At 31.7% G+C, this 24,973-nt stretch overlaps 2 protein-coding genes and 1 long non-coding RNA gene across 5 annotated transcripts in view; 1 reads left to right on the forward strand and 2 right to left on the reverse strand.

Moving 5' to 3' along the window:
• The window catches only part of LOC115986339 (zinc finger CCCH domain-containing protein 48-like), a 32,373-nt gene that overhangs the window by 5,540 nt on the left and 1,860 nt on the right, over nt 1-24,973 (forward strand). For both annotated transcript variants that reach the window (XM_031109204.1, XM_031109205.1), the window contains one exon: nt 22-201. In XM_031109204.1, the coding sequence (XP_030965064.1) occupies nt 22-201 (180 nt within the window). The remainder of the gene's footprint in view (nt 1-21; nt 202-24,973) is intronic.
• Nucleotides 1,620-2,155, reverse strand: LOC115986347. The gene is made up of 3 exons (XR_004090696.1): nt 2,051-2,155; nt 1,849-1,933; nt 1,620-1,698 (listed from the first exon to the last, which is right to left on the reverse strand). It is a non-coding gene; the product is annotated as an uncharacterized LOC115986347 (long non-coding RNA).
• LOC115986343 (heavy metal-associated isoprenylated plant protein 46-like) overlaps nt 14,492-24,973 on the reverse strand; it is a 60,781-nt gene continuing 50,299 nt past the window's right edge. Inside the window, exons 1-3 of one of the 2 annotated variants that reach the window (XM_031109210.1) lie at nt 15,229-15,401; nt 15,041-15,125; nt 14,492-14,951 (exon numbers count right to left, since the gene is read on the reverse strand). In XM_031109210.1, coding sequence (XP_030965070.1) covers nt 14,644-14,951; nt 15,041-15,125; nt 15,229-15,234 — 399 coding nt within the window. In that variant the 5' untranslated portion in view covers nt 15,235-15,401 and the 3' untranslated portion in view covers nt 14,492-14,643. Of the gene's footprint in view, nt 14,952-15,040; nt 15,126-15,228; nt 15,402-24,973 lie in introns of those variants that run through there. The other variant, XM_031109211.1, reaches the window with a different exon arrangement.

The raw sequence follows: 24,973 nt of genomic DNA on the forward strand, positions 1-24,973 counted from the left end.
TGTTCTTATATTTTGTTTCAGGTTTGGGATCATGAAAATTTGCAGTGTATTATGACATTGAATGGGCATGATGATGTTGTGAAGTCTCTCATGTGCTGGGATAAGTATTTGTTCTTTGGTTCATTGGAATGCACGATAAAAGTTTGGGCTTCTACTGAGGATGGCAGCTTGGAAGTAATCTATACTCACAGTGAAGAACATGTAAGTTATTGAACCACAATTAGTTTCATTTACTTTCCTATTTGCTTTCCTTCTTAAGTAATTGAGTTGTGCTACAGTTTTTAGCAAAAACTCAATAGGTGTATTATTTTGTTGCAATGCCATGTTGTTGATGCTGTAGCCTTAATTTTTCAAAAGTGTCAACTAATTGGATGGCATGATTTTTCATGGTACAGGGCATCCTTGCACTTTCTGGGATGACTGATCTCAGTGTTAAACCAATCTTGTATTGCTCTTGTAGCGATAAATCTGTCCACCTCTATGAACTGCCAAACGTGAGTACAATTTTCCCTTTGAAAAATCTTTCTTCTTTTCCCTCTTGGATTTGACTAATATTAGTGATTATTGTTTTAGATTCACTGACAGGGGCAGATTATTTGCAGAACAAGAAGTCCAGACTCTTCAAATAGGTCCTGGGGGCCTCTTTTTTACTGGGGATCAGACTGCTTTGCTGACAGTGTATACATGGCTAGCAGACTAATGGCTGAGACGTGGCCAAGACTAGTAAAAGCATGGTTTTTATTAATTATAGAAAACAATGTACATTATTTTGAGTACATTTTCCAATGTACAGTATTGCGTATTTTGAGTAAATTTTCCAACGTACATTATTTTGAGTTTAGAAATTCATGTTATTATGAACATTGGGGATAAAACAATGTAGTGTTATTATTACATAATGAAAATAAATCGCTATATACCCTAAGGCAAGGGTGAGGTTTCTCCATCTTGAATTCACTGTCTTAACAGTTATTGTCTACTGCCCCTACGTGTGAACAAAAGTTACAACATAGTGGGATTTGATGATATTCAGATCTCCTTTTCCTCACTTTATTAGATGTTTTTGAGGTCTACTAGGAGGTTCAGAATTCCATTTTCTAGCCATTGCTCAGTTTAGAGAGCTTTTGCAAATAATACTGAAGAAATGTATTTCAACAACAAACCATATGCCTTGAACTAGATCCTTATTTCTTATTAGATTACATGAATATGATTTCTTAGTCAATTACACTTTTTTTTACAAAAAATTTATCTTCTATTAAAGAGATAGACCTTAGAAAGTCATTCCACACTTCTTACACATAGTGCTCTACTTGTGATTTTTGAATTAAATTCAATGGCATGAATCATACGTAGAATCTATGTTACAGAATCTAAGAAAGTCTACTTCTGTTTTAGCCATTGACAAAATTCATACATGTGGTCACATAATAGTACAAGAGTCTTGGTTGTTATCTAAGATGTCAGTGTAATAATATGGCACACTAGCTTGATAAGTTGGCCAAACCATTGATTGTATTCTGTTGTGTTTGGGCTCTTGTTGCTTTTTCCTCTCATAACTGATTGGTGAGAGACTCATTAATTCAGCAGATCCAACTTTCTTTTTCAGCAAAGATGTCAAGTGGACTAAATCAATGTCATTCCCAACAACAACAATTTGACTGCTATCCTCACCTTGTAAAGATACTGATTCAACACCTTAAGCACCAAAAAGAAAGATCATTAATTTTAAATTCCTAAGTGAAACTTTGTTGAGTTTAATTGAAGTAATTGGGGGAGTAAACAAGTACGTAAAGAGCATGTAAATTTGGTTCAATGTTAACAACTGAAAGAAAAAAAAATGATTACCTTGTACACCAACTGCAATCTGCAAGGCCTTGGTCCGAGCATTCTTTTTGCCATTATTCAAGTTCACCCGGATCACTACCTTTTGCTACAATAAAGTTCATAAGTGGCAATTAGTATTACATTACATGACATGATTTGAATTTGGAAGTACAGTAAGGAACAGAACTTCTAAATCATTGTTGAGCATGGTATTCACCACTACCTTCATTTTCTTCGTAAGAGAGTTCAAATTCTTATCAGGGAGGAGCAGGGTGATGTTTTAGATAGCTTATAATTTCTGGGTGTCGAAGCTTGATATGACAAACAAGCTGAATGGGAGGGTGATTGAGATTAACAACATTTTGTTTGTCCTCTCTAGCTCTCCATAAAGTTGTGGGTCTACTACTTTAAGTGGCTTTCGCATTCACACGGTTTCTTTATGAAACCCAAACGACGCGGTCAGCATAGGCCTCCTACTCGTAGTTGATCCCGGTCAAATATAAATAAATTTTTTAACAAAGATGACCCTTTTATTTTTAAAACAAATACGTGAATTTCAATTAATCCAATTGGTAAAATTTTTAATGATTGAATAAAATATTTGGGGTTTAATCTTTGTCTATATCAAAAAAATTGATTGATGTCTTGGTCTGATAATAAAAAACTATCATTAAGAACAGACATCATAAGTTGAAACTAATAATAAAAAAAAAAAAAAAAGTACAACAAGTACAAAAAGTAATGAGGACAAAGAAAGCTATAGGATTACAAGATATTTATCTTTGCATGATTGCATCTGCCAGTGGACATGAATTCAGAAATGGGGGATTATCTTTCGTTCAAATACATGCCTCTGGTTGAGTAGAAGCATAACAAGATAATCATTTCACTTGAAATTTCATTTGGTTATGACAATATAAGGATTGTAATTTAATTTTATTTCCTAGATATACATTATTTTGGCACTACATGTATCCTTAAGTATGTAATATCATTGCTTGTGGACTGTAAAATGTGAAATGGATCCATTATACTTTAAATTCTGAAGGATTATGGTCAAGATCAAACAAAAGGATTGAATTTTATTTCATAAATGCACGCCAATTTGGAATGAATCCAGATTAACCAGGGAATGAATCCAGAATAAATAAGATGTAAAAGAAGGGCTAAATTTTAGGAGTGACGATTTGTGTTCGCGTGTCGAATTCACGTTGTGTTGACTTATAAGTATTTGACTATATGGATTAACACAAACCTAACATATTTATTAAATGGGATAAGATCCCTCAGCTCTAACATGATCCATTTATTAAACAGATCAGTTATGTTGACCTGTTTAACAAATTTTATTAAAGTGAAAAAAAAAAATACAAATTTTAGTATTAACCAAATTAATCTAAACTATGAATATATATATATATATATAATTCATAAATAATAAGTAAATGTATCACAAATAATCATTCAAAATTAAATCATTTCTTAATATCACAAATAATTAATCAGAATATGTCAAAAAAATAAACCACAACAACTAATGAGTTTATATACCTAGAGTTTAAAGGGTATATTGATAAAATTTCATTTAATTAAATGGGTCAAACAAGTTCTATAAGTTAGACATAAACTTGACATGTTTATTAAGCGAATTAGTCCAGCTAACCCGAATATAACACGAATCCATTAAGTCTCAGCTCATAACCTGCTAATTTCATGTCGTGTCAAATTCCCCCCCCCCCCCCCAACAATATTTTACACTTTCTACTCTTTTTATTTTTATAACAACGAAGAAAGTAACTCATTTCATATTGAATAGTAAAGTTACAATCTTTTAGAGCATTTTATTTTATTTTTACAAGTTAGATTTTGATAGGGTTGAAGTAATATAATGTCTACATTGAAAAGTAGTCACATCACATGAAAAAAAAAATTCTTTTCTTTTCTTCTTTTAAATTTTCATTTGTTTGTCATATTAGACAACTAATAACATACTTAAAGCATTGATATCAGGTGTCCCAAATACTGAATTTTTAGTATTTGGCACACCAAACACCAAAATCCATACTTCATATAAGATGTACCAAATGCCAAAAGAAATAGCATGAAGCTACAATGATGTTCTATAAATGGTATAGTACGGTCAAAATACTTTAAAATTTTTAATGGTTTTTTTCTCTCTCCTTGTGTCACATCTTCTTTGTGAGATATCTTTCTTCTCCCTCCCATGCCACTATTCTCTTTCAAAGAAGCTTATATGTAATTTTTATTTGAAGGAGTATTTTTAAAATTATTTTAATGTGTCTAAAATTTTAAAATAGATCATGTGATATAGAGTATACTGTCAAATGATCTGGTAAAAAAAAAAAAAAAAAGAGTAGGTTTTAGTGTGTCAAAATAGCATTTAGCATAGCACAACTCATGCTAGTGCTCTTAGAGCATCCACTGATGTAAAAAAAAAAAAATGCTACATTCATATACCAAATCTTACTTTTACTATTTTAATATAGCATTTGAATAAAAACATTCTACATCACATATTCTAATATCATGTTCTATTCTTTTCTTTATTAATTTCTCTCTCTCTCTCTCTCTCTCTCTGTGAACCTCACCACTACCCTCCACCATGAAAACCAATCAAAATCACTGCCATTTGAAACTCACCACCACTAGAGGAGGAAAAAAGGCAAAAACACCACCTGAAACTCACCACCATCAGAGGAAAAAGAAATTCAGCCGACCTGCAACTTAGACTACTCAGATTGACAATGGCAAAGAAGCAAGAAGGTGAGATGACGAGGCGGCATGTAAAGGTGATGAGCAGAGGTGGTGGCAGCAAGAGGTTGGGATTGGTTTCACAGAGAGAGAGAGAGAGAGAGAGAGAGAGAGAGATGAATAAAAAATGTTTTTAGTTTTAGCATTTGTGTCCTTACTGTTCTATTCGTAGAATGGTAAGGTCACAAATGCTGCAAATTTTTGGCATTTAGAACATCTCAAGCAACTTATTTTCTGGTGTTAGGTGTGCTAAATGCTAAAAATGTAGCATTTAGCACATGATGCTAATGCTCTTAACATAAGGTGTTCAAAAGAAAATCTATTTTAACATACCAAAAAGTTATTTTATACTTTTATTTATACTTTTAGCATAGCATTTATAATATAACCTACATTACATCTCTTTCTTTAGCAAATCACTCACTAAAATAACTTAAAAAAACTCCTACCTTTTATTAAAACAAAAACAAAGACAAAAAATATCACCACCCTCAGAAGCAACAACCACCACAAGAAGCCAATATCACCACTAGAACAAAAATTTCAAAACAAAACCTATTGAAACTCACCCAAAACTAGAGCAATCCAACTCAAAATCAATCCACCGCCACCCATGGCTTGCTAACCACCACCACCTTCCTAAAATACCAAAATAAAAACCTATAAACAACCCAAAACCCCTAAAAGACAAAGCAACAAAGCAAAAAATTGAGATGAATCTAATCAACCAACCAAAAATCAACCCAAAAACCTCTTTGCCGACACTAACCCACCAAAAATATGATGACCCACGAAACCAACCATCACCACCATAAATAACACCCATATACACAACCTAGCAATATCGACTATCTCTTCACCACCATTAACACCATTTACACAACCCTGCAAAGAGTGTGGCATAAAGAGTGCTAGGTTCAGATTTAGAATAATTTGCAAACCATGAGCACAAACATGTCTAGTATAGATTTTAGATTCTATAGGGTATATTAAACAATGCTCAAGGTGTTGCAAGTTAGAATACAAGAACAAGGAAGTTGCAGGTTTAGGAATTTGAAACATGCTAGGCTCGACTGATCGAGACTGTGCTTCAACTAATCAAGACTGTGGTTCGACCGATTGAGATTTGAATCTCTAGGATTTATTTTTCGACCTATTAGCCCATTAAGCCCAGTAAGTGATTAGGGTTTTAGATCTAATTCACATAGTATGTAAATGAAACCCTAAGACATATTTTGTTAAGACTTGGGAGCTTTTCTTTTGAGATCTAAAAGGTTTTGTGCTTACTCCTTTTAAAGTCACTATCGGAAATCAATCTACACATCATAAGAACTAGTAGAACCAAAGTTGCTGCATATATACCAATCATCAAAGGTGCTAGATCTAAACCTTCAAGGGTGGTCTTGGAGTTACAGACTGGAGGTTTATGATGTAGAACTAAAGAGTGCACTGGAAGTTCATGTTGGAGCAAATCCACATCAAAGAAGTTTGGGGGGTTCAAAATTGGATTGGATAATCTTAGTTAAGTTTACTATGAATGGTATATTTTTTTACTATAAACTTCTATTTGATATAGTTGATTGTTTTCTTGGGATCGTTCCCCCTAGGTTTTTACCTTAAAACTATATTATTTCATTGGTTTTCTTGAGTCACCATACCTTGTGTTATTTAGTTTTTCGCTGTGCATGATATGTTTGATGAATATTTAGCCTAGATCCACCTAATTGACCTAAGTAATAATTTGGCTATTAAATTTGGTTAAACACAAGTGTTTTCAGGGGTCTAAAAAATAATAGAAAGAAATGGGAGAAAGACAGATTTCAAACAAAAAGGAGATGAAAACTAAGCCACCATCACGATGATAGTGGCGTTGACTGGCTTTACGTGGAGCAGAAACCGTGGGCACAACTATGGTTGAATTGGTTTGATAGAAGAGAGAGGGGTTGAGTGAGAGAGAGGAAAGAGAAAAGAGAAAGAGAAACTGAACTGAAAGGGAGAGAAACAAATGAATTAAAAAAAAAAAAGAGTTTTTACATTTAGCATTTGGTCCATACGTTTCTAATAGTAGAAGCATACAAACAAAAATGCTAAAGAAAAATAATAAATGCTAAAATAATAATATATGCTAAAAAAACATTTGGGACATCTAATATAGATTTGTTTTAGTATTTGGTGTGTTAAATACTAAAATTTTAGTGATTAACACACTTAAATGCTAGTGCTCTTATACTTGACAATAATTATATCATATTTGTTAATAACTAAAGTTTTATTGAACTATAACACTGTAACCACCGCACGTCCTTGGTGCGATGGTCACTCCACAAGTATAAGTGCTTGTGAGGTGTGGGGCGTAATGGCCGGGGGTCAAGCCTCCAAGAGGGAGTTTCACATATAAATACACTTAGATTAGGTTAGAGTAGAATTCTATCTAAAAAAAAAAAAAAAACACCGTAATAAACATTTAAGGTACCCTACCAATGAATGACTCCTATAATTTTAAGTATCATTGATTCTCAAATAATAATAATAATAATAATAATAATAATAATAATAATAATAATAATAATTTCAAGTAAGGAAAGGTTAAGGAACGCCCTAAGTGCATTGGTTTGGGAATATTTTTAGAAATAATTTATGGGATAAGAAAAAAATAATTGCTTTTTTAATATTTTTTTTTATAACAAATGCTCTAAAAGTATTAGTTAACCTGTAGCTTTTAAGTAAAGTTAAGGCGACTGGAGAAAGCTGAATCATGAAGCATGTGCTGTCAGAAACTAAGGGTGGTAAATGGGTGGGTTTGGGGTGGTCATAATTGGGTTGGGTATATAAAACTCATTTATCTATTAAAACCCATTTAACTAATTGTTTTTAACCCAAATACAACTCAACCCAATTATTATGGGTAATCCCCAACCTACCTAATTACCCAATTATCAAAATCACCAAAATGCCACTAAAGTGAAAATGACCAAAGTACTCTAAAATCTTTAAAAATGACCAAAATACGCTCAAATCTAAAATTACCAAAATACCCCTAAAACCCATAAAATTACCAAAATACCCCGAAATAAAAAATTACCAAAATACCACCAAAACCCAAAAAATGACCAAGATACCCTCGAAACCCAAAAAATGATCAAAATACCCCTAAAACATAGAAAATGACCAAAATAACCCCAAAACCTAAAAATTACCAAAATAATCACGAAACCTACAAAATGACCAAAATACCCCTAGAACCCTAAAAATTACCAAAATACCCACAAAACCTACAAAATGACCAAATACCCCCAGGAATCCGAAAAATGACCAAAATACCCCTGAAACCTAAAAATTACCAAAATACCCCCAAAATCCATAAAATGACTAAAATACCTCCAAAACCAAAAAATTACCAAAATACCCCCCCAAACCTAAAAATGAACAAAATATCCCTAAAACCCAAAAAAGTCCAAAATACCCCCGAAACCTAAAAAATTACCAAAATAATCTCAAAGCCTAAAAATTAACCAAATAATGCTGAAACCTAAAAAATGACCAAAATAACCCCGAAGCCTAAAAATTGAACAAAATAACGTAGAAACCAAAAAAAAAATGATCAAAATACCCTCGAAACCTAAAAATTAACTGAAATGCCCCCTGAAACCTAAAAAATGACCAAAGTACCCCTGAAACCTAAAAATTACCAAAATAATCACAAAACCTACAAAATGACCAAAGACCCCTAAGAATCCAAAAAATGACCAAAATACCCCTGAAACCTAAAAATTACCAAAATACCCCCAAAACCTGTAAAATGACCAAAATACCCCCAAAACAAAATAAAATTACCAAAATACCCCCTATAACATAAAAAATGACTAAAATACCTTTGAAACCTAAAAATGAACAAAAAACCCCCCAAAACCCAAAAAATGTCCAAAATACCCCTGAAACCTAAAAAATTACCAAAATAATCTCGAAGCCTAAAAATTAACCTAAATAACGCCGAAACCTTAAAAATGGCCAAAATAACCCTGAAGCCTAAAAGTTGACCAAAATAACCTAGAAACTAAAAAATGATCAAAATACCCTTGAAACCTAAAAAATGATGGAAATACCCTCGAAACCTAAAAATGAACTAAAATACCCCTTGAAACCTAAAAAATGAACAAAGTACCCCTGAAACCTAAATATTACCAAAATAACCCCTAAACCTTAAAATGACCAAAATATCCTCAAAACCTAAAAAATGACCAAAATATCCCGAAACCTATAAAATGACAAAAATGCCCCTTAAACCTACAAGTCGATAAAAATACACCCTAAACCTAAAAATTACCCAAATCCCCCCTAAAACTAAAAAATGACCAAAATACTCCCTAAACATAAAGAAAATGACCAAAATACCCCCTAAACCTAAAAATGACTAAGATACCTCAGAAACCTAAAGAACGATTGAAATATCCCCAAAACCTAAAAAGTTTAAATGACCTCCAAAACCTAGAGAATTACAAAAAATGGCCCCAAAATCTAAAAGTTAACGAAACACCCCTAAAACCTAAAAAATTAGTGACGTTCCCTCAAAACTTACAAAATGACTGAAATACTCTTAGAACCTTTAATTTAACGAAAATACCCTCGAAACATCCAAAATACCCCAAACCCCTATTTTGTTAGTTTTAGAGGCTTCGGGTGTATTTTGTTCATCGTATAGGATTAGTGGTACGTTGGCCATTTTAGATATTTTGAGGGGTATTTTGGTTGTTTTATAGGTTTAGAGGTATTTTGGTCGTTTTAGGGGTTTCAGGGTATTTTTGGTAATTTTAGAGGTTTCAAGTTGTTTGTGGCCATTTTAGAGGTTTTGGGTTATTTCAAAAGTTTAGGGGTATTTTTATCACTTTATAGGTTTAAGGGTATTTTGGTCATTTTTTAGGTTTCATGGGTATTCTGGTAATTTTTTAGGTTTAAGGGGTATTTTGGTAATTTTTTAGTTTTAGGGGGTATTTTGGTCATTTTTAGGTTTCTAGATTATTTTGATCAATTTTTAGGCTTCGGGGTTATTTTGGTCATTTTTTTAGGTTTCAAGGGTATTTTTGTCATTTTTTAGGTTTCGGGGGTATTTTGGTCAATTTGTTAGGTTTGGGGTTGTTTTGGTCATTTTTTAGGCTTTGGGGTTATTTTGGCCATTTTTTGGGTTTCAAATGATATTTTGGTCATTTTTTAGGTTTTGGGGTTATTTTGGTAAGTTTTAGGTTTTGGGGGTATTTTGGACATTTTTTATGCTTTGGGAGGTATTTTGGGTTTCGGGGGTATTTTGGTCATTTTGTAGGTTTTGGGATTATTTTGGTAATTTTTAGGTTTTGGGGGCATTTTGGTCATTTTTGGGTTTTGGGGTTATTTTGGTTTTTTTTTTTTTTTAATTTTTTTTTTATTTTAGGGGGGATTTTGGTCATTTGCAGGTTTAGGTGTTATTTTGGTCATTTTTTAGGTTGATGGGGTATTTTGGTAATTTTAGTGGTTTTGGGGCATTTTAGAGTTGGTGATTTGTAGAAATGATAGTTGGATCATAATTGGGTCTAATTGGGTACCCAATTAAAACCCAATAAATATTGATGTTAATTGGGTTTAATTGAGTTAATACCCATTTAACCCAATTAATAATTGGGTGGGTTTGGGTGAGCCAAATGGGTTTGGGTTGATTTTGCTAGGTCACTTGTCATCTAGACCAAGAAAGCTGAAGCAAGAATTAGTACAAACCTCTAGCTACTAATTTGTTGTTGCTTTGGTGAATTTGTTTTGATAGAACATCAAATTTAATTGTGGGACATGTGAATGAGAGATATGAACTTCTCTTCTTTTGTCATCATTTGAGAAATTTTTTTCCTTTTTGGAACTTGAGTCTTAGTGACTCAAGTTCCGCATGGATTTCTTATCCACATCAGCTTTGCCACCTCTTGGAATTCAAGTCCAAGACTCAAGTTCCTTCATTCGACTCGAGTTTTAGAGCTCAAGATGCTAGTTTACAAAATAGTTTTGAAACCTACCAACTAACAAAATTTTTAAGATAATCGTGTAAATGGCAAAAAAATGGGGTATCAATAGCCAGTTTACCCAAAAAAAAAAAAAAAAAATTTGCCTTCTAAGAGTAGAAAACATTTTCAAAAACATTACATACTCAATAGATCACCACGAAGAACTATTTTATCTCTCTTCAACTCCTCTCGGTTGCTACATACCAACTATTATCCATCATTAACTAGCCATTGATACCCCATATATTGAATAGTGTCAACTAACCATTAACTTTGTCACTCTCAAAAAAAAAAAAAAAAAGACATTTTTTTATTCAAATAAGTAGCTTTCCCACTTAATTTACTACATAAATCCCAAATTTAGGGTATTTTTTCCTTATTGAAGCTCGAAAATGGCCTAAAATTTTGAAAATATTTTCTCATTCGAAGTTTTCTTTTGTGTGTAAATGAAAGTTTATATATATATATATATATAATTGTTTAAAATTACAATAAATATTAATGATTTTCATATGATCTAAACAACAAAAAATATTTTCTAACTCATTTTCCAAGTCATAACTAAATACGGGAAAACTAATAAAATTTTCAGAAAATGTTAATTGAAAATTTTTTCAGATAAAGAGTACTTATAATCTTCCCTTCAAGGGAAAAAAAATGTACCACTAAGAACTCTATGAATAAATAGTTAGCACACAACTAGTAGTAAGTATGCAATTTTTGAAACTAGAAAAGTTAACAAAGATACTAATCTTTGTTTGGAAAGACAAAGTTTTGCTTAGAGTAAGAAAGTGATTGGCAGAAAAAATAAATTTGATTACCAAAGTGGAACCCATAGTTTTATCAATAGAGACTCATTTTTCTCTATTCCTTTAATGTCAAGATATAAACAAGTTGTTCAAACTAAAAAGGATTTATAAGTTTGAGATTTCAATTGACAAAATTAAAATTTTGAAATTTAATTCAAAAGAGGATATAAATCTTAGGAGATCCTTTTACGTAGACTCCCTTAAAAAGGGAGGAAAAGGGGGGGGGGGGGGGGGGGGGAATACGATAACTTATTTTGTAGTAAGAATAACAAACTTTTGACTTCTACTTTGTTTACATGGTCTTGAAAAATGATTCTTCGGAATAATTTAAAAGTAGAGTTATCAAACACGTTATAGACAAAACTTATTTTTTATGCAATCAAGATTCACAATAGCTTATAGGATAGGATCCATAGGGGGGAAGTGTATAAAAAATTTTCTAACTTTTTTGTGGAGGTAGTGGTATAAACCAATTTTAGTCTAAACAAAAATTGAGACTACCTTTTATCTGTCCAGTAAAAGTTGTAGAGGAATGCCCTACAAAAAGTTGGGTATTGTGCTTTTAGAAGGCAAACACACGGTTCTCTTTATGAAAAGCCAATGAATGCTTTGTGGTCTTTCTTGGACTACCCACGGGGCATGGGCTTTCTTAAGGTTCTTCTCTTTAGTTGACCTGGTTACGAACTCATGTCTACATATGAGAATTGTTGTCATTTTATGTATGGAGTATCTAATTTTTGAACCCGGTTTATATAAAAAATCAACTGATGTTCTTATTTGATGATAATGAGCAGTCATCATAAAGTGAGTACCATAAATTGAATTTTTATTTGAGCATCAGAATTCATAGTAGGATGAACTTTCTATTGGCATAAAGAAAAGTTGAAAGTTTGAAACCCCTTAACCTTTATAACTCAGGCAAATGACAATTGAGGTTACCTAGAAAGAGCTGGAATTCACCTTCTGAGCCTTTAAATTATGCTAGCAAAGTATTCAATCATAGAAAGATTGCATTGAAATAAATAGAATGAAACTTTTCCAGTTTTCCCTGAAGGGTCCCTTAATTCGATAGTGGTCGTGGCGGGTATATTACATTTTCAGTTGATTAATTTTGAACACCAGACTCTTATACTATACCAAATATCAAAAAATAAATATAAATATCTCTTGAAAAATTATTTTTCTATTTTCCAACATAAGTTTTATATTAGTGTTGTGAGTACTTAAAAAAAAAAAAAAAACATTACAACTACAATGCCTGTAACTCATCATACAATGTCTTAAGCTCGACTCTAGAAAAAAACATGTTGGTTTAATAAATAGATTAGATCCACTAGTAGATGCCAGAATATGAAACCAATTAATTTTATAGTTCATATTAGATATTAAATATATAAATATGTATTTAGTGTTATATCATTTAAAATTTTTAAAATAACATAACACCATTTATACTCTTAAGTATACAAATGATATCTTTATTGTTGAAATTGACTCTTTTTTTTTTTTTTTTTTTTTTTTTTGGGAATGAACCATAGATGACTTTCTTTTAAATATAATTTGTTAAATTATCGATTGTCCCAACTTCTAACACTTCCTCTTACATGTAGGTCAAAACTACCTTTTAATGAATGAGACCCAACATGTGGAAATTTAAATGGAAGGTAGAGTGGAGGAGATAAGAATCGAACTCAGGATCTCATGCTCTGATACCATGTTAAATTACCGATTGTCCCAAAATCTTAAGTTATTATGATATGGTAAATTTAGATTGCATTTGGGATTAGAGTTTAAAGCCAACTTATTTATTATTTAACTTATTTTTGCTACTATTCATGGGTCTCACTACACTTTTGATATGATTCATGGGTCTCACTATACTATTTCGGCTAGCTTTTACCTTTATCTACAGTGCTTTCAGTAGAAAATTTTCAGTTTTAGTTAAATAAGTTGTTCTCAAATGGACCCTAAATCATTTAACCAATACTTCTAACACAATTACCTTTCATTTATAAATCCATATATGGGCTATTAGTATGTTTGTTCAAGCATCCAAAATAGAAAGAATCTCACAAAGAATTTGACTAGATTCAATGAAAATGACAACTTCATCAAGGATATTTTATTTATAAGTTATTAGGTGTGCGTTAGGCTCCAGCTTAAAAAACCAGCTTAATTTTACTACTATTTATAAGCCTCATTGCACTTTTTGGTGCTATTCATGGGTCCTACTATACTATTTTAGCTAGCTTTTATTTTTATCTATAGTACTCTATGGTGTTGGGTCTTTTATGATGATGAATCCCTAATATGGCCTTAACATAGCTTAATTTCGTTCATTCTTGAGAAATTGGCTTTTATTGAACTTTGTGAGCTTGAGAGTTAATCAATCTTGTTGACTGGCTTTAGGAGCCGAGTTTAGCTGGTTTTGTGGACTGAATTATGTCAATTTTACGGCTATAATAATGGATTTTGGGCTTTGTTTATTTTTTGAGATAAGTATGATCAAAATCCAAAATTGTGTAAAAAATGTCCTACGTACCTATAAAGAAGTTTTAAGAAATCTTTAATTTTATTTAGTAAATAACTTGCGATTGAATGACAATTTCTCCTTATCCCCGGGTTTTATTTTATTTTATTTTATTTTATTGTTTTATTAGGGAGTTTCAACCTATGGCGTTTGCTTTTGATAATGCTTATTATCATTAAATGAAGACACTAATTAGTTTTTGATATAGGTGAGGATTGAACCCCAAATCTCTTATTCAACCATCAGAGACTTTATCAATTGAGTTAACTAGAACCCCAGATCTATTTTCCCCGCTTTATTAGATATTTTGAGGTTGACTTGGAGGTTTAATTAGAGGTCCATTTTCCACCAATTGCTCAGTTTAGAGAATTTTTGTTAATGCTATATTGAAGAAATTTATTTCAACAAAAAACCACATGCCCATTACATGAAAATAATCTCTTATACAGCGCTCTCTCTATAATTTTATTATCACTTCATATCATGCTTTAAAACAAAATTTTCTCCTTCCCATTGAATGAGAACCATAAAATCAATCCACACTTCCTAGATTTCTATACTTTAAGTGCTCTTACTTTTGATTCTTAAATCAAATTCAATCTCAAGAATCATATATACGTAGAATCAAGTTACAGCACCTAAGAAATTTTACCCAAGTTTTAGCCTTCAAATAATTCCTACATGTAGGTCACATAATAATGCAAGAGTTCTGGTTGTAACCCGCGACTTCATATGCATAATATGGCGCACTGGGTTGATAATAATATGGTACACCAGCTTGATAGGTTGGCCAAACCAATGATTGTATTCCAGATTCACTGGGTTTGGTCTCTTGCTTTGGTTTTCCCCCCTCAGTACTGACTGGCGAGACACTCGTTAACTCAGCAAATCCAACTTTCTTCCTCAGCAAAGATGTCAAGTTGACTGAATCAATGTCATCCCCAACAACAACAATCTGACTGCTGTCCTCATCTTGTAGAGACACAGATTCCACGCCTTAAGAACCCAAAAGAAAAACAATTTGATCATTAGTTTTAAATTCCTAATCAATTCAATGATCAGATAAAAGACATAAAAATGAGTACCTTGTAGACCAACTGCAATCTGCATGGCCTTGGACCGAGCATTTTTTTTGCCATTATTTAAGGTGACCCTGATCACTACCTTTTGCTGCAATAAAGTTTAGAAGTGTCAATTAATGACATAAAAATGCTTAGGAGTACATAAGGAACAGAACTTGTAAATAATTGTTCAGCATGGTATTCATTATTACCTTCATTTTCCTGGTGAGAGAGTTCAAATTCTTATCTGGGAGCCGCAGGGTGCTTTGTTTAGCTAGCTAATTCTGGTTGTTGTTGCTTAATGTCAGAAAGAAACAAAAAGAAAAGGATATATTATCTTCGCCAGAGAGTTCAAAATCTTATCTGGGAGCAAAGTGTGTTTAGGTAGCTAGTGTCGTAGCTTAATATATATAGGCGTAAGTTTAAGTTCACAGTTACACTAATTGTTTATCATGTCCAGAAAGTATGGTCAACTACTTAATGAAGCTTACACCGTTACACGCGGTTTCTTTATGAAACCCAAATAATTGAATGGTATGCCTGACTTATAGTTGACGAGGTCAAATTCAAATATAAGGACTGCCATCATTTGTGGACTGAAGTTTGATCAAGATCAAACAAAATTTTGAAATGAATCCAGTTTAACCATAGACTGGATCCGGTATAAATTAACAAACATGTATAAGAAGAGCTATATTTTACGCTTTCTACACCTTTTTTGTTTTTTCCTTTTTACCAAAGAAGAAAGTAACTCATGTCATATTGAATAGAAAAATTACAATTTTTTTGATCATTTTTTTTTTCAAGTTAGATTGTGATAGTAGAGTTCTACTATGATAAGTTGTCACATCACATGATAATCCATTTTATTTTTCTTTTTTTAATTTTCATTTGTTCCTCTTTTTAGACAAAGAATAACATACTTTTATACATTACAATAATTTTATAATATTCATTAATTACTGAAATTGCATTGAACTCTAACACCGTAATAAACATTTGTGGAACTGGTGAATGACTCTTATAATTTTAAGTAGAAAAAGTGTTACATCTACAATGTTTTCACAACGAATTCTATGTGATAAATTATTATTTGCTTTAATTTGAACCCACAACTGAAACTACTTTTTTTATCTACTAGTAACAATTAGCTAAAAAAAATTTGTTATGAAAATATTGTTAGACACAACTTTTCTCTTTTAAGTATTATTCTTTGTCTAACTAAAAGCAACGCTACTAACACAACTACTTTTGCTACGTATCCGTCATAATTAATCTGCCAACCTTATAGAAAATTAAAGCAAAAGCACTTTTTCTTTTTTAATGCAAAAGCGATTAGACCTAAAGCAAAAGCACGTGATGATATAAAGAAAATTAGTAGAAACTTCTCTATTATTAAATCTATCTTTGTAATGGAATGACGAGTATCACGACATGACTCAATTATTGGACGTGTTCCTGCTTCCTACTTTCCTGCTAGGAAGTTCTTACTCGTTTGATTCATATCCTTTTTGAAACCAAACTTTTTTATTTCTAGAACAGCTTCTTCTTTTTTTTCTAAATGGAGGTTTTTTTAAATAGTTTATTTCAAAGAACTGAAAAAAAATATGTAAGTTGTGCCAAATGAGTACAATAGATTAAGAAAAAAAAAAGGTTATTTTTTTGCTGCTGATAATAGGAAAACTTCATAAACTAAAAAACAAATATTCTTCTCAAAAAAATTTTACATAATACAACAAGGCCTAAAATAAAAGCATATGATAAATTACAACTTTTCGGACATCCGAAAAACCTAGGGTTACTTGCCCATTTTGCAAGAGCTTGGGTTGCTAGCCTTTAAGATCATAAACTCTTCTTAAAGCCAAAGCCCCTGCTTTATGAAAGTGTGACTATGCTTTTACCAACCCTCCTTGAGCATTTCAATTCTTGAGTCACTATTGCTAGTGTTGTTAGGATTAGTGTCTTAAAATCCTATTGTATGATGTTGTGTATGATATAATGTATGACATTATGTTATAAATAATGAAGTTGCTTTATTATCTAAAATAATAGTAACATGAATATTTGCACATTATCATATAGTCCTTGAGATGCATAGTATGTGATTTAGTCACAGAAAATATAAATTACAAGTTCTTTATAAACTCAAAACCTTAATTCGTTGTCAGTGATGAAATTGGACATTTCATCTGTGAAGATCATAACGTGTCAACTAAGATGGTTTGTCTTGATCATAGAAGTGGAGACTTCTAGTTGATATATGTTGATGTGTCTTATTAAGTGTATAAGACATATTAAACTAGACCACTGTGAGATTAATTATTCTATTAACGACTGCCAACTAAATAATAAATCTCACGACTTTCATTTACATAAACTCTCAATCCCGATCATAAAATGTAGGTTGCTTTGATATATTAGGAGTGAGATCTAATTCAACGGTCAAAACCTTAGTATGTTGGGCAACCACATGTAGTGCTAAAGGAATACATATTCTCAAGATGGAATTTATAGTCTCTTTGTAGAGATATAAAATATTCCCTTAAGATAAGTTTAATGAGTTTGGTTATTCAGAGTGTTAGGCCAAACCACTTTAGTAAAGAGTTACTAAAGTTTATATTTTATGAAATTTGATTTCATAAATATATATAAATAATTTAAAGAATTAAACCAGGTACTCAAGGATCAAGAAGTAGTAATTTTCAAAGTGGTAGTTATATATTATGACTTTGTATTACTATGAATATTTTCATGAATGAATTAACTGTTTAGATAATAAAGTCTTGGGATTTAATTTTATTAATAAAGCTTAGAGTGCAATTATATTTACATAGTGGTATTAAATATAATTAATGGTAACTTTGGGCTTGTCAAGAGTTGATAGATAAGCCCGAAGCCCATTGGAGCTAGAGCTTCATTTGTCCCTTTGGTCTCATCCCAAGCCACACACTAAAGCCCAATTGGGCTAGTCCAAAAGGCTAACCCAATTAGATAATAAGTTGTTTATTTAATAAGAGTTATTAAATAAAGTAACTGCTTTTGACAGTTAAAAAATGTACGTACGATTAAAAGAGAAATATACTGTTTTTGCAAAACACATTCTCTCTTGAACAAATGTGTACATAAATGATTGAGAAACCACACATCTTGGACATATTTGGAATTGGGGTGAAGATTAAAGATCTTCACAAGTTCGATCTTCTTTTGTTTTGAATTTCACTGCATCAAGGTATGCCTTTCTATTCTTTGTTTCTAAAATTCTAAATATTCCATGTTATCTCACATGAATGAAGTAGATCCTTTTATTACTTCCATTGTGGGTTTTGTATGAGATGCAAAACCAATTTTTCCAACAAGTGTTACATAGTTGCTCCCAATTTCTGCATCACAATTTAGTTTAAAAGAAATGCTATGTTCACAACTTTTTTACAACAAATTTTAAGTGACAGATTATTATTAACTGTTATGGGTGGGTAAAAAAGTAATTTAAGTTGTAGATTCAAATTAAAACCAATAACAAATTACCAACTATAACTTGTGAAAATATTGTGGATGTAACACTTTCCTTTAGTTTCATCCTCCATCACAAGACTAAGACAATTATCATTTAAGTCAAATAAATTTAACAGCTACAATCAAAATGAGAGGATAGACCTAAGTGAAATTATATACCATGATAACTTATCTTAATCACATATGATGAATATATTTAAATCAAGTTAGTTCATATAATCAAAATATTTTTTTTTTCATCTAGTCAATTTGTAAATTATAAACTACCATTTAAATGATATTGATCACAAATAATATTCTTTAAACATGTTAGATCAATCTAAAAAGAGTTTAAATTAGGATTTTTTTTGGTTCAATAATCGTTTAAATCACAAGTAGCTACCATTTAAATGATTTTTTTGCTTATTTTTGGTAGCTTATTTGCATAATATGAGACCAAAAAAAAAAAAAAACTATAAGCTAACTTATTTCCAAATGAATGAAAATTAAATTATTTGCAATAAAGCTAAAACAAAAAGTAATATGGGACCCATAAATTTTAGATAATTTAAGCAAAAAACTAGCTTTTAATTATTAGTTTCCAAATGCACAATGATCAACTTAAATGGTAAACATCATTTTACCTAACTAAACTTATATAAGTCAATATAAGAAAAGTATAAAATGAAAAAATATATCTTACTTTAATAGATGACAAGCACAATAAGGATCTCTTACTCTAGACAATGAAATTTGCAATTGTCCTTAAAAGTAAAGAAAAAAAAAATTATCGTTTATATATATATATATACACACACACATTTATATTTATAGTTGGGTATTGTTTTCTTTTAGAAGGAAAGCACGCGGTTATCTTTTATGAAAAGCCAATGAATGGATTGTTGTGTTTTTTGGACTACCCATAGGGGCATGGGTTTTCTTCGATTCTTCCTTTTTAGTTGACCCGGTCACGACTGTGTCTAAATATGAGAATTACCGTCATTTTATGTAAGAATTGTCTAATTTTTAAACTCCGCCTACACATAAATAAAAAAATAAACTGATTTTTTAATTTAATGTATAATAAACAATCATTATAAAGCGCCATAAATTAAAATTTTATTTTAGCATCATAATTCATTCGAGGACGCACTTTCTATTCCCATGAAGAAAAGTTAAAGGTTGAAAGTAACCCTTTAACCTTTATAGCCCAGGCAAATGACCATTGAGATTACCTAGAAAGAGCTGGATCTCACCTTTTAAGCCTTTAAACTATACTAGTCGCTAACCTGTGCGATGCATGGAAAAGCTACCAATTTTTTCCAAATGATGTGACATTAGCTATTGGAATTCAGCATCAATTCTCTAGTAGCACGTTCTTCTTTTTCAATTTCATTTATTTCATGTCTTCCACTAAATATTCAATGCATTCATTATATTTAAAAAATGTTGAAGTTTAGATATTGTTTTTCAGTTCCTCTTGATTTTAAAGACACAACTATTGAATCTCAACAACATGCCAATGCAAATATTAATTACTTAAAATTCAAAAGAAATTATTTAAACATGATAAGTTACAATTCAAATTGAGTCTCATGAGTTTTTTAAATGTAAAGAGAACACTACAATATTTAGAAATTAGATGTATATAGACAAATAGTTAATGCTATAGTAAAAAAAATCCTCAAATAACTAAATATAAGAGTTTAATTCCTTTATGTTTCAATTTAAAACCAAATTGTGAATAAAAGCAAAAAAATTTCCTTTGTTCCAATACGTCTTTAGTATCAAAATCACAAATTCTTTAAAACCAAATTGTGCATAAAAGCAAAAAAATTTCCTTTGTTCCAATACGTCTTTAGTACCAAAATCACAAATTCATTAAAACCAAATTGTTCATAGAAAATCTTAGAGATTGAAAGACAACTTTAAAGTGTTTTTTGTATCTTCATAATGTTTCCCCTGGTTCAACTTATTTCCTTTTTCCTAATCAATGTTTCTAAATATGTATCAATTTTCACTTGGGTCCCATCATTCACTATGTGAGCTAAAAACAAAACAAAACAAAACAAAACAAAACAAAACCACATTAACAATGTTTCCACAGGTTCATCCTATTAACTATTAACTAATTGGGAAAACAGTTGGGGGGGGGGGGGTCATCAACCTCAATGTGCCATTTACAGCATCTCCATATTGTCCAATGCATTGGGCACAACAATTTTACACACCAATACACTGCATTGCTGCCCATTAATTTCATATACATAATATATCCAAAACCAAAGTTAGATCCCAGGATTACAAAAAACCTAGATATATATTTTCAACCCATAAATAGGGCAAAACCCAAGTGGGGGATTTCCATTGAATTTGGTTCAATTTGCTATGAGAGGAATAAGATGATGACATTAGAATTTAAAAGGCTGTTTTATATACAAAATCAATTGTACAAAATCAACTGGTTGATGTCAACTATACCCAAAATCAACCTCAATTCAAGACGTCAATATACAAATTTTACATATAAACCACACATAATCAAAGCCATACTTCTAACAACAAAATATACCAAATAAGAAAATGTTACAGAAAATTAATTTATATCTATGAAAAGAAACATATATATCCAAGCATAAAAGTAGATTTAAAACCTGCTCCATATCTGTAAAGAAAAGAAAAAAAGAAAAAAGAAAAAAAAGACATAATTCAGTATGAACAATGTAATGAATAACTAACTGTAACACCCCAAACCCATACCAAGGATTTAGATGCATAACCTATCTTAGAAATATTCATCAATAATATAATGGAACAGAGCGTAATTAAATATCCACAAATAAACTTCAAATAATCAATATCTTTCCTATGAAATCCATAAAACAAAAACTTTAACAATAAAGTCTCCAAATACAATCTCAAAGAGTTCCACAAATGCCAACTTACTATCCTAAGAAAATATACTAAAACAATCCCTCGACTAACATAGCTCCAAAAGAAGTCTTCAATCTATGTCTCCAATGATCTACCACCAAAAGATATTCCACTGCTCTAATCTGAAAGGGTGGAGAAAGGGGGGGTGAGCTAGAAGCCCAATAAGAGACTACATAACATGAGGATGTCTTTCAAAACAAAACATTAGTATCATTAACAAAATATAGTCTTTACAAAACATTTACTATAATATTGTAATCAATAAATAAAATAGTAACCACTTTAATTGGCCAAAATACACTAAATAGGTAGAAACAATTTATTATAACAATAAACAATTTTTTTCCACTTGTAAAGATCAGTAACAATAAAATAGTAATTCGATATGGAAAACATTAGTCATTAGCCAGACAAAGACATAAGCTGCTAAACACTCGGTGGGTGATTCCCATGGGGAACAATAACACTAACCTCAGAGAGGCAACACTGGCTCTAAAGAGCAAACAATAACACTGCACCACACCACAATAACACTACATCGGCCGAAGACCAACACTTAACCCTGTGTTGGCAAAGGTTGCAGATTGTCTAGCTGACTATTTGAAAACATTCTTATTTTATTACAATATTGTCAATACCAATCATATATCTTATAACAAATACTTTCTCAAAAATATAGTTTTGAGTCATTCTTAACACATACAGATTCAAGGTAACACTTAAGAAATAATAAAATTTAGGTATGTGTACAAAGCATTGATAATAGTATAAGTTTTTGGAAACTTCACTTTTGCAATTGTGTATATATAAATATATTTTTACCATAAATATATATATAGATATAAACGTCCTGAGAGACGTCATGTTCTGAAGTCCACTTACCTCAAATCACCAAAACACGATAGATCTCAACTATCCAAGCTGATGTCACTTGAACCTAATACACAAATAGATGATTTTACCGTGTTAAGCCATACTTACACTATTTACATAAACCAATCATGCTATCCCTCTTCCAAAATCACATATGGACCTTCATACAACATACTTACATGTCAGATCCTAACAATGTTTTTAACCAAAGGCCTATCATTAGTATTTAACACTTTACCATCAGATCCGAAATAATCCACAAGCATTAGTATTACTTACATCTCATGATAGTCTATTTAAATTGGATATAGGGAATTCGATCTCAATTGGGGTATTGATATCATGTAATCCTATGACTCACCATGCTATGTACATCAATTTGACTCTTTACTCTCTACAAATATATATAAATACCTGACATGCCACTTAATTAAGTCATAACATAGAAACTTCAAGAAATCTTATACCATCAACTTAGAGATATCTTGCACCATGTAATATTGTAATATAAACTCTACTGTATGGAGATAAACAACACGTATCTTTAACCTATGATACCACACACAATCAATAATCAGCTTGTTAATGGTTACCTTGAAGTCGTCTATGTCAAGTTTGGCAATAACCCTTTTTGCCGTAGCTTTTTAGCATCCAGTGTCTCTCTCTCCCTTTCACGTGACTGACCTAAAAGACTAAGTATATATATATCTCTAAAATAACACTCCAAATCAAGGTTGTTTAGATGGGCTAAAACTCTAAAAAATTCCAATAACACTTAAACTCCTAATCCAAATAGGTTTTAGTCTCTTATCCTAGTCCTAAAACAATAAGGAGACTAAGAGTGCGTTTGGGAAGCGCGTTTGCGCTTCCCAAACGCGTTTGCGTTTCAGGAAAATTTTTTTTTTTTTTTTTTTTTTTCCAGCGAATGAACAGTAAAAGTACTGTTCATGTACTGTGCGGGAGACAAATTTTACTGTTCATATACTGTTTATGCACTGTTCATGGGACCCACAATCACTTTATTCAGAAAAAAAATATTAAAAATGGGTCCCACGGTACTATTTACACATTTAAAAATTATTTTGCTACAGTGTTTTTCAATTTTCAGTTTCAGTTTTCAGTTTTCAGCTGTATCCAAATGGACCCTAAAAGTTAAATATGAATAATCCACACAAAATAACTATACACGTTAGCCCTTTTTTTTTTTTAAATATAAAAATAATTTTACTTCTAAAATAAATTAAATAATTCATCAACTCCACTCTAGAAGTAATTAAAATAAATTTAAGTGAGACGGTTGTTACACTAACCTCAACGTACTCCACACCAATTTCTTTAAGATTATCAAGAAGCAAGCTGATAACTCCACCTCACTCAGTTTCCACTAAACAAATTCAAACTCATAGCTCAGTTTCCACACAAAAACAATTCAAATTGACTAATAGCTCAGTTTCCACACAAAAACATATATTCAAATTGATTATCTAAGTGTGTGCACAAAAACTACAATTCCACTAAACAAATTCAAACACATAACTCAGTTTCCACACAAAAACAATTCAAATTGACCAATAGCTCAGTTTCTACACAAAAACATATATTCAAATTGATTATCTAGGTGTGTGCACAAAAACTACAATTCAATCAACTCTAGAATACAAAATAGGCTGGGGTAAAAAAAATAAACCATAGCTCAGTTTCCGTACAAAAACAATTCGAATTGACCAATAGCTTAGTTTTCACACAAAAATATATAACTAAAATTCAAAAAAAAAGTTAAGAAATCCACACTAAAAATAGGCTGGGGTCATCACAAAGACAAACAAATACCATACCTTTAACTCTGATTCGAATGGAGGAAAAGAATGAAGAGAAAGGCAATAGCAATAAACCTAGGAATTGAACAGCCGTGAAAAAAAAAAAAAGCATCGTGAAAGGTTTATATATATAGTTATAGAGTTCGGATTCAAAAAAAAAAAAAAATATAAAATATATATATATATATATATTATAGGTTTATAAGATAATAACTTTGGGCCGGTCTCGACGGGCTAGGTCGGTACAGAACCATCGAAGGTGAAGGGGACACAGCCCCACGACCCTCGACCCATACCCATCAAGGCGTGAGAGAGGGAGGTGGAGGCCGATCTGAAGCCACCCAAAGACCCACCAAACGAAACATCCACCAATCAAACCAACACCCAAAAAACCACCAAACCAACATTCAAAGCCACCCAAACACCTAGCAACTACCGGCGAGCAAAGCCTATCACCCATCACCCACGGCCCACAACCCACGGTGAGCAAAGCCCACTATCCATGACCATGACAAGTGAAACAGAAACCCAGAAATGAAAAACTTTCAAGCCATTGCTACTTTCACTGTCTTCCTGCCCCTGCCGCCATCGTCCCTTGCTTCTACCATCGCCGCAGCCTTCAAGCTTTTGAATTGAGAGAGACAAAGCCGAGATGTGAGAGAGAGGAAAGCTGAGAGTTGTTTTTCAAGCCACCGCTGCTTTCACTGTCTTCCTACCCCTGCCCCCGTCGTCCCTTACTTCTGCCATCGTCGCAGCCTTCAAGCTTTTGAACTAAGAGAGACAGAGCCGAGATGTGAGAGAGAGGAAAGCTGAGAGTTGTGCTTGAAGAGAGAGAAAGATG

This window comes from Quercus lobata, chromosome 4 (genome assembly GCF_001633185.2).
Source record: "Quercus lobata isolate SW786 chromosome 4, ValleyOak3.0 Primary Assembly, whole genome shotgun sequence".
Lineage (NCBI taxonomy): Eukaryota > Viridiplantae > Streptophyta > Magnoliopsida > Fagales > Fagaceae > Quercus > Quercus lobata.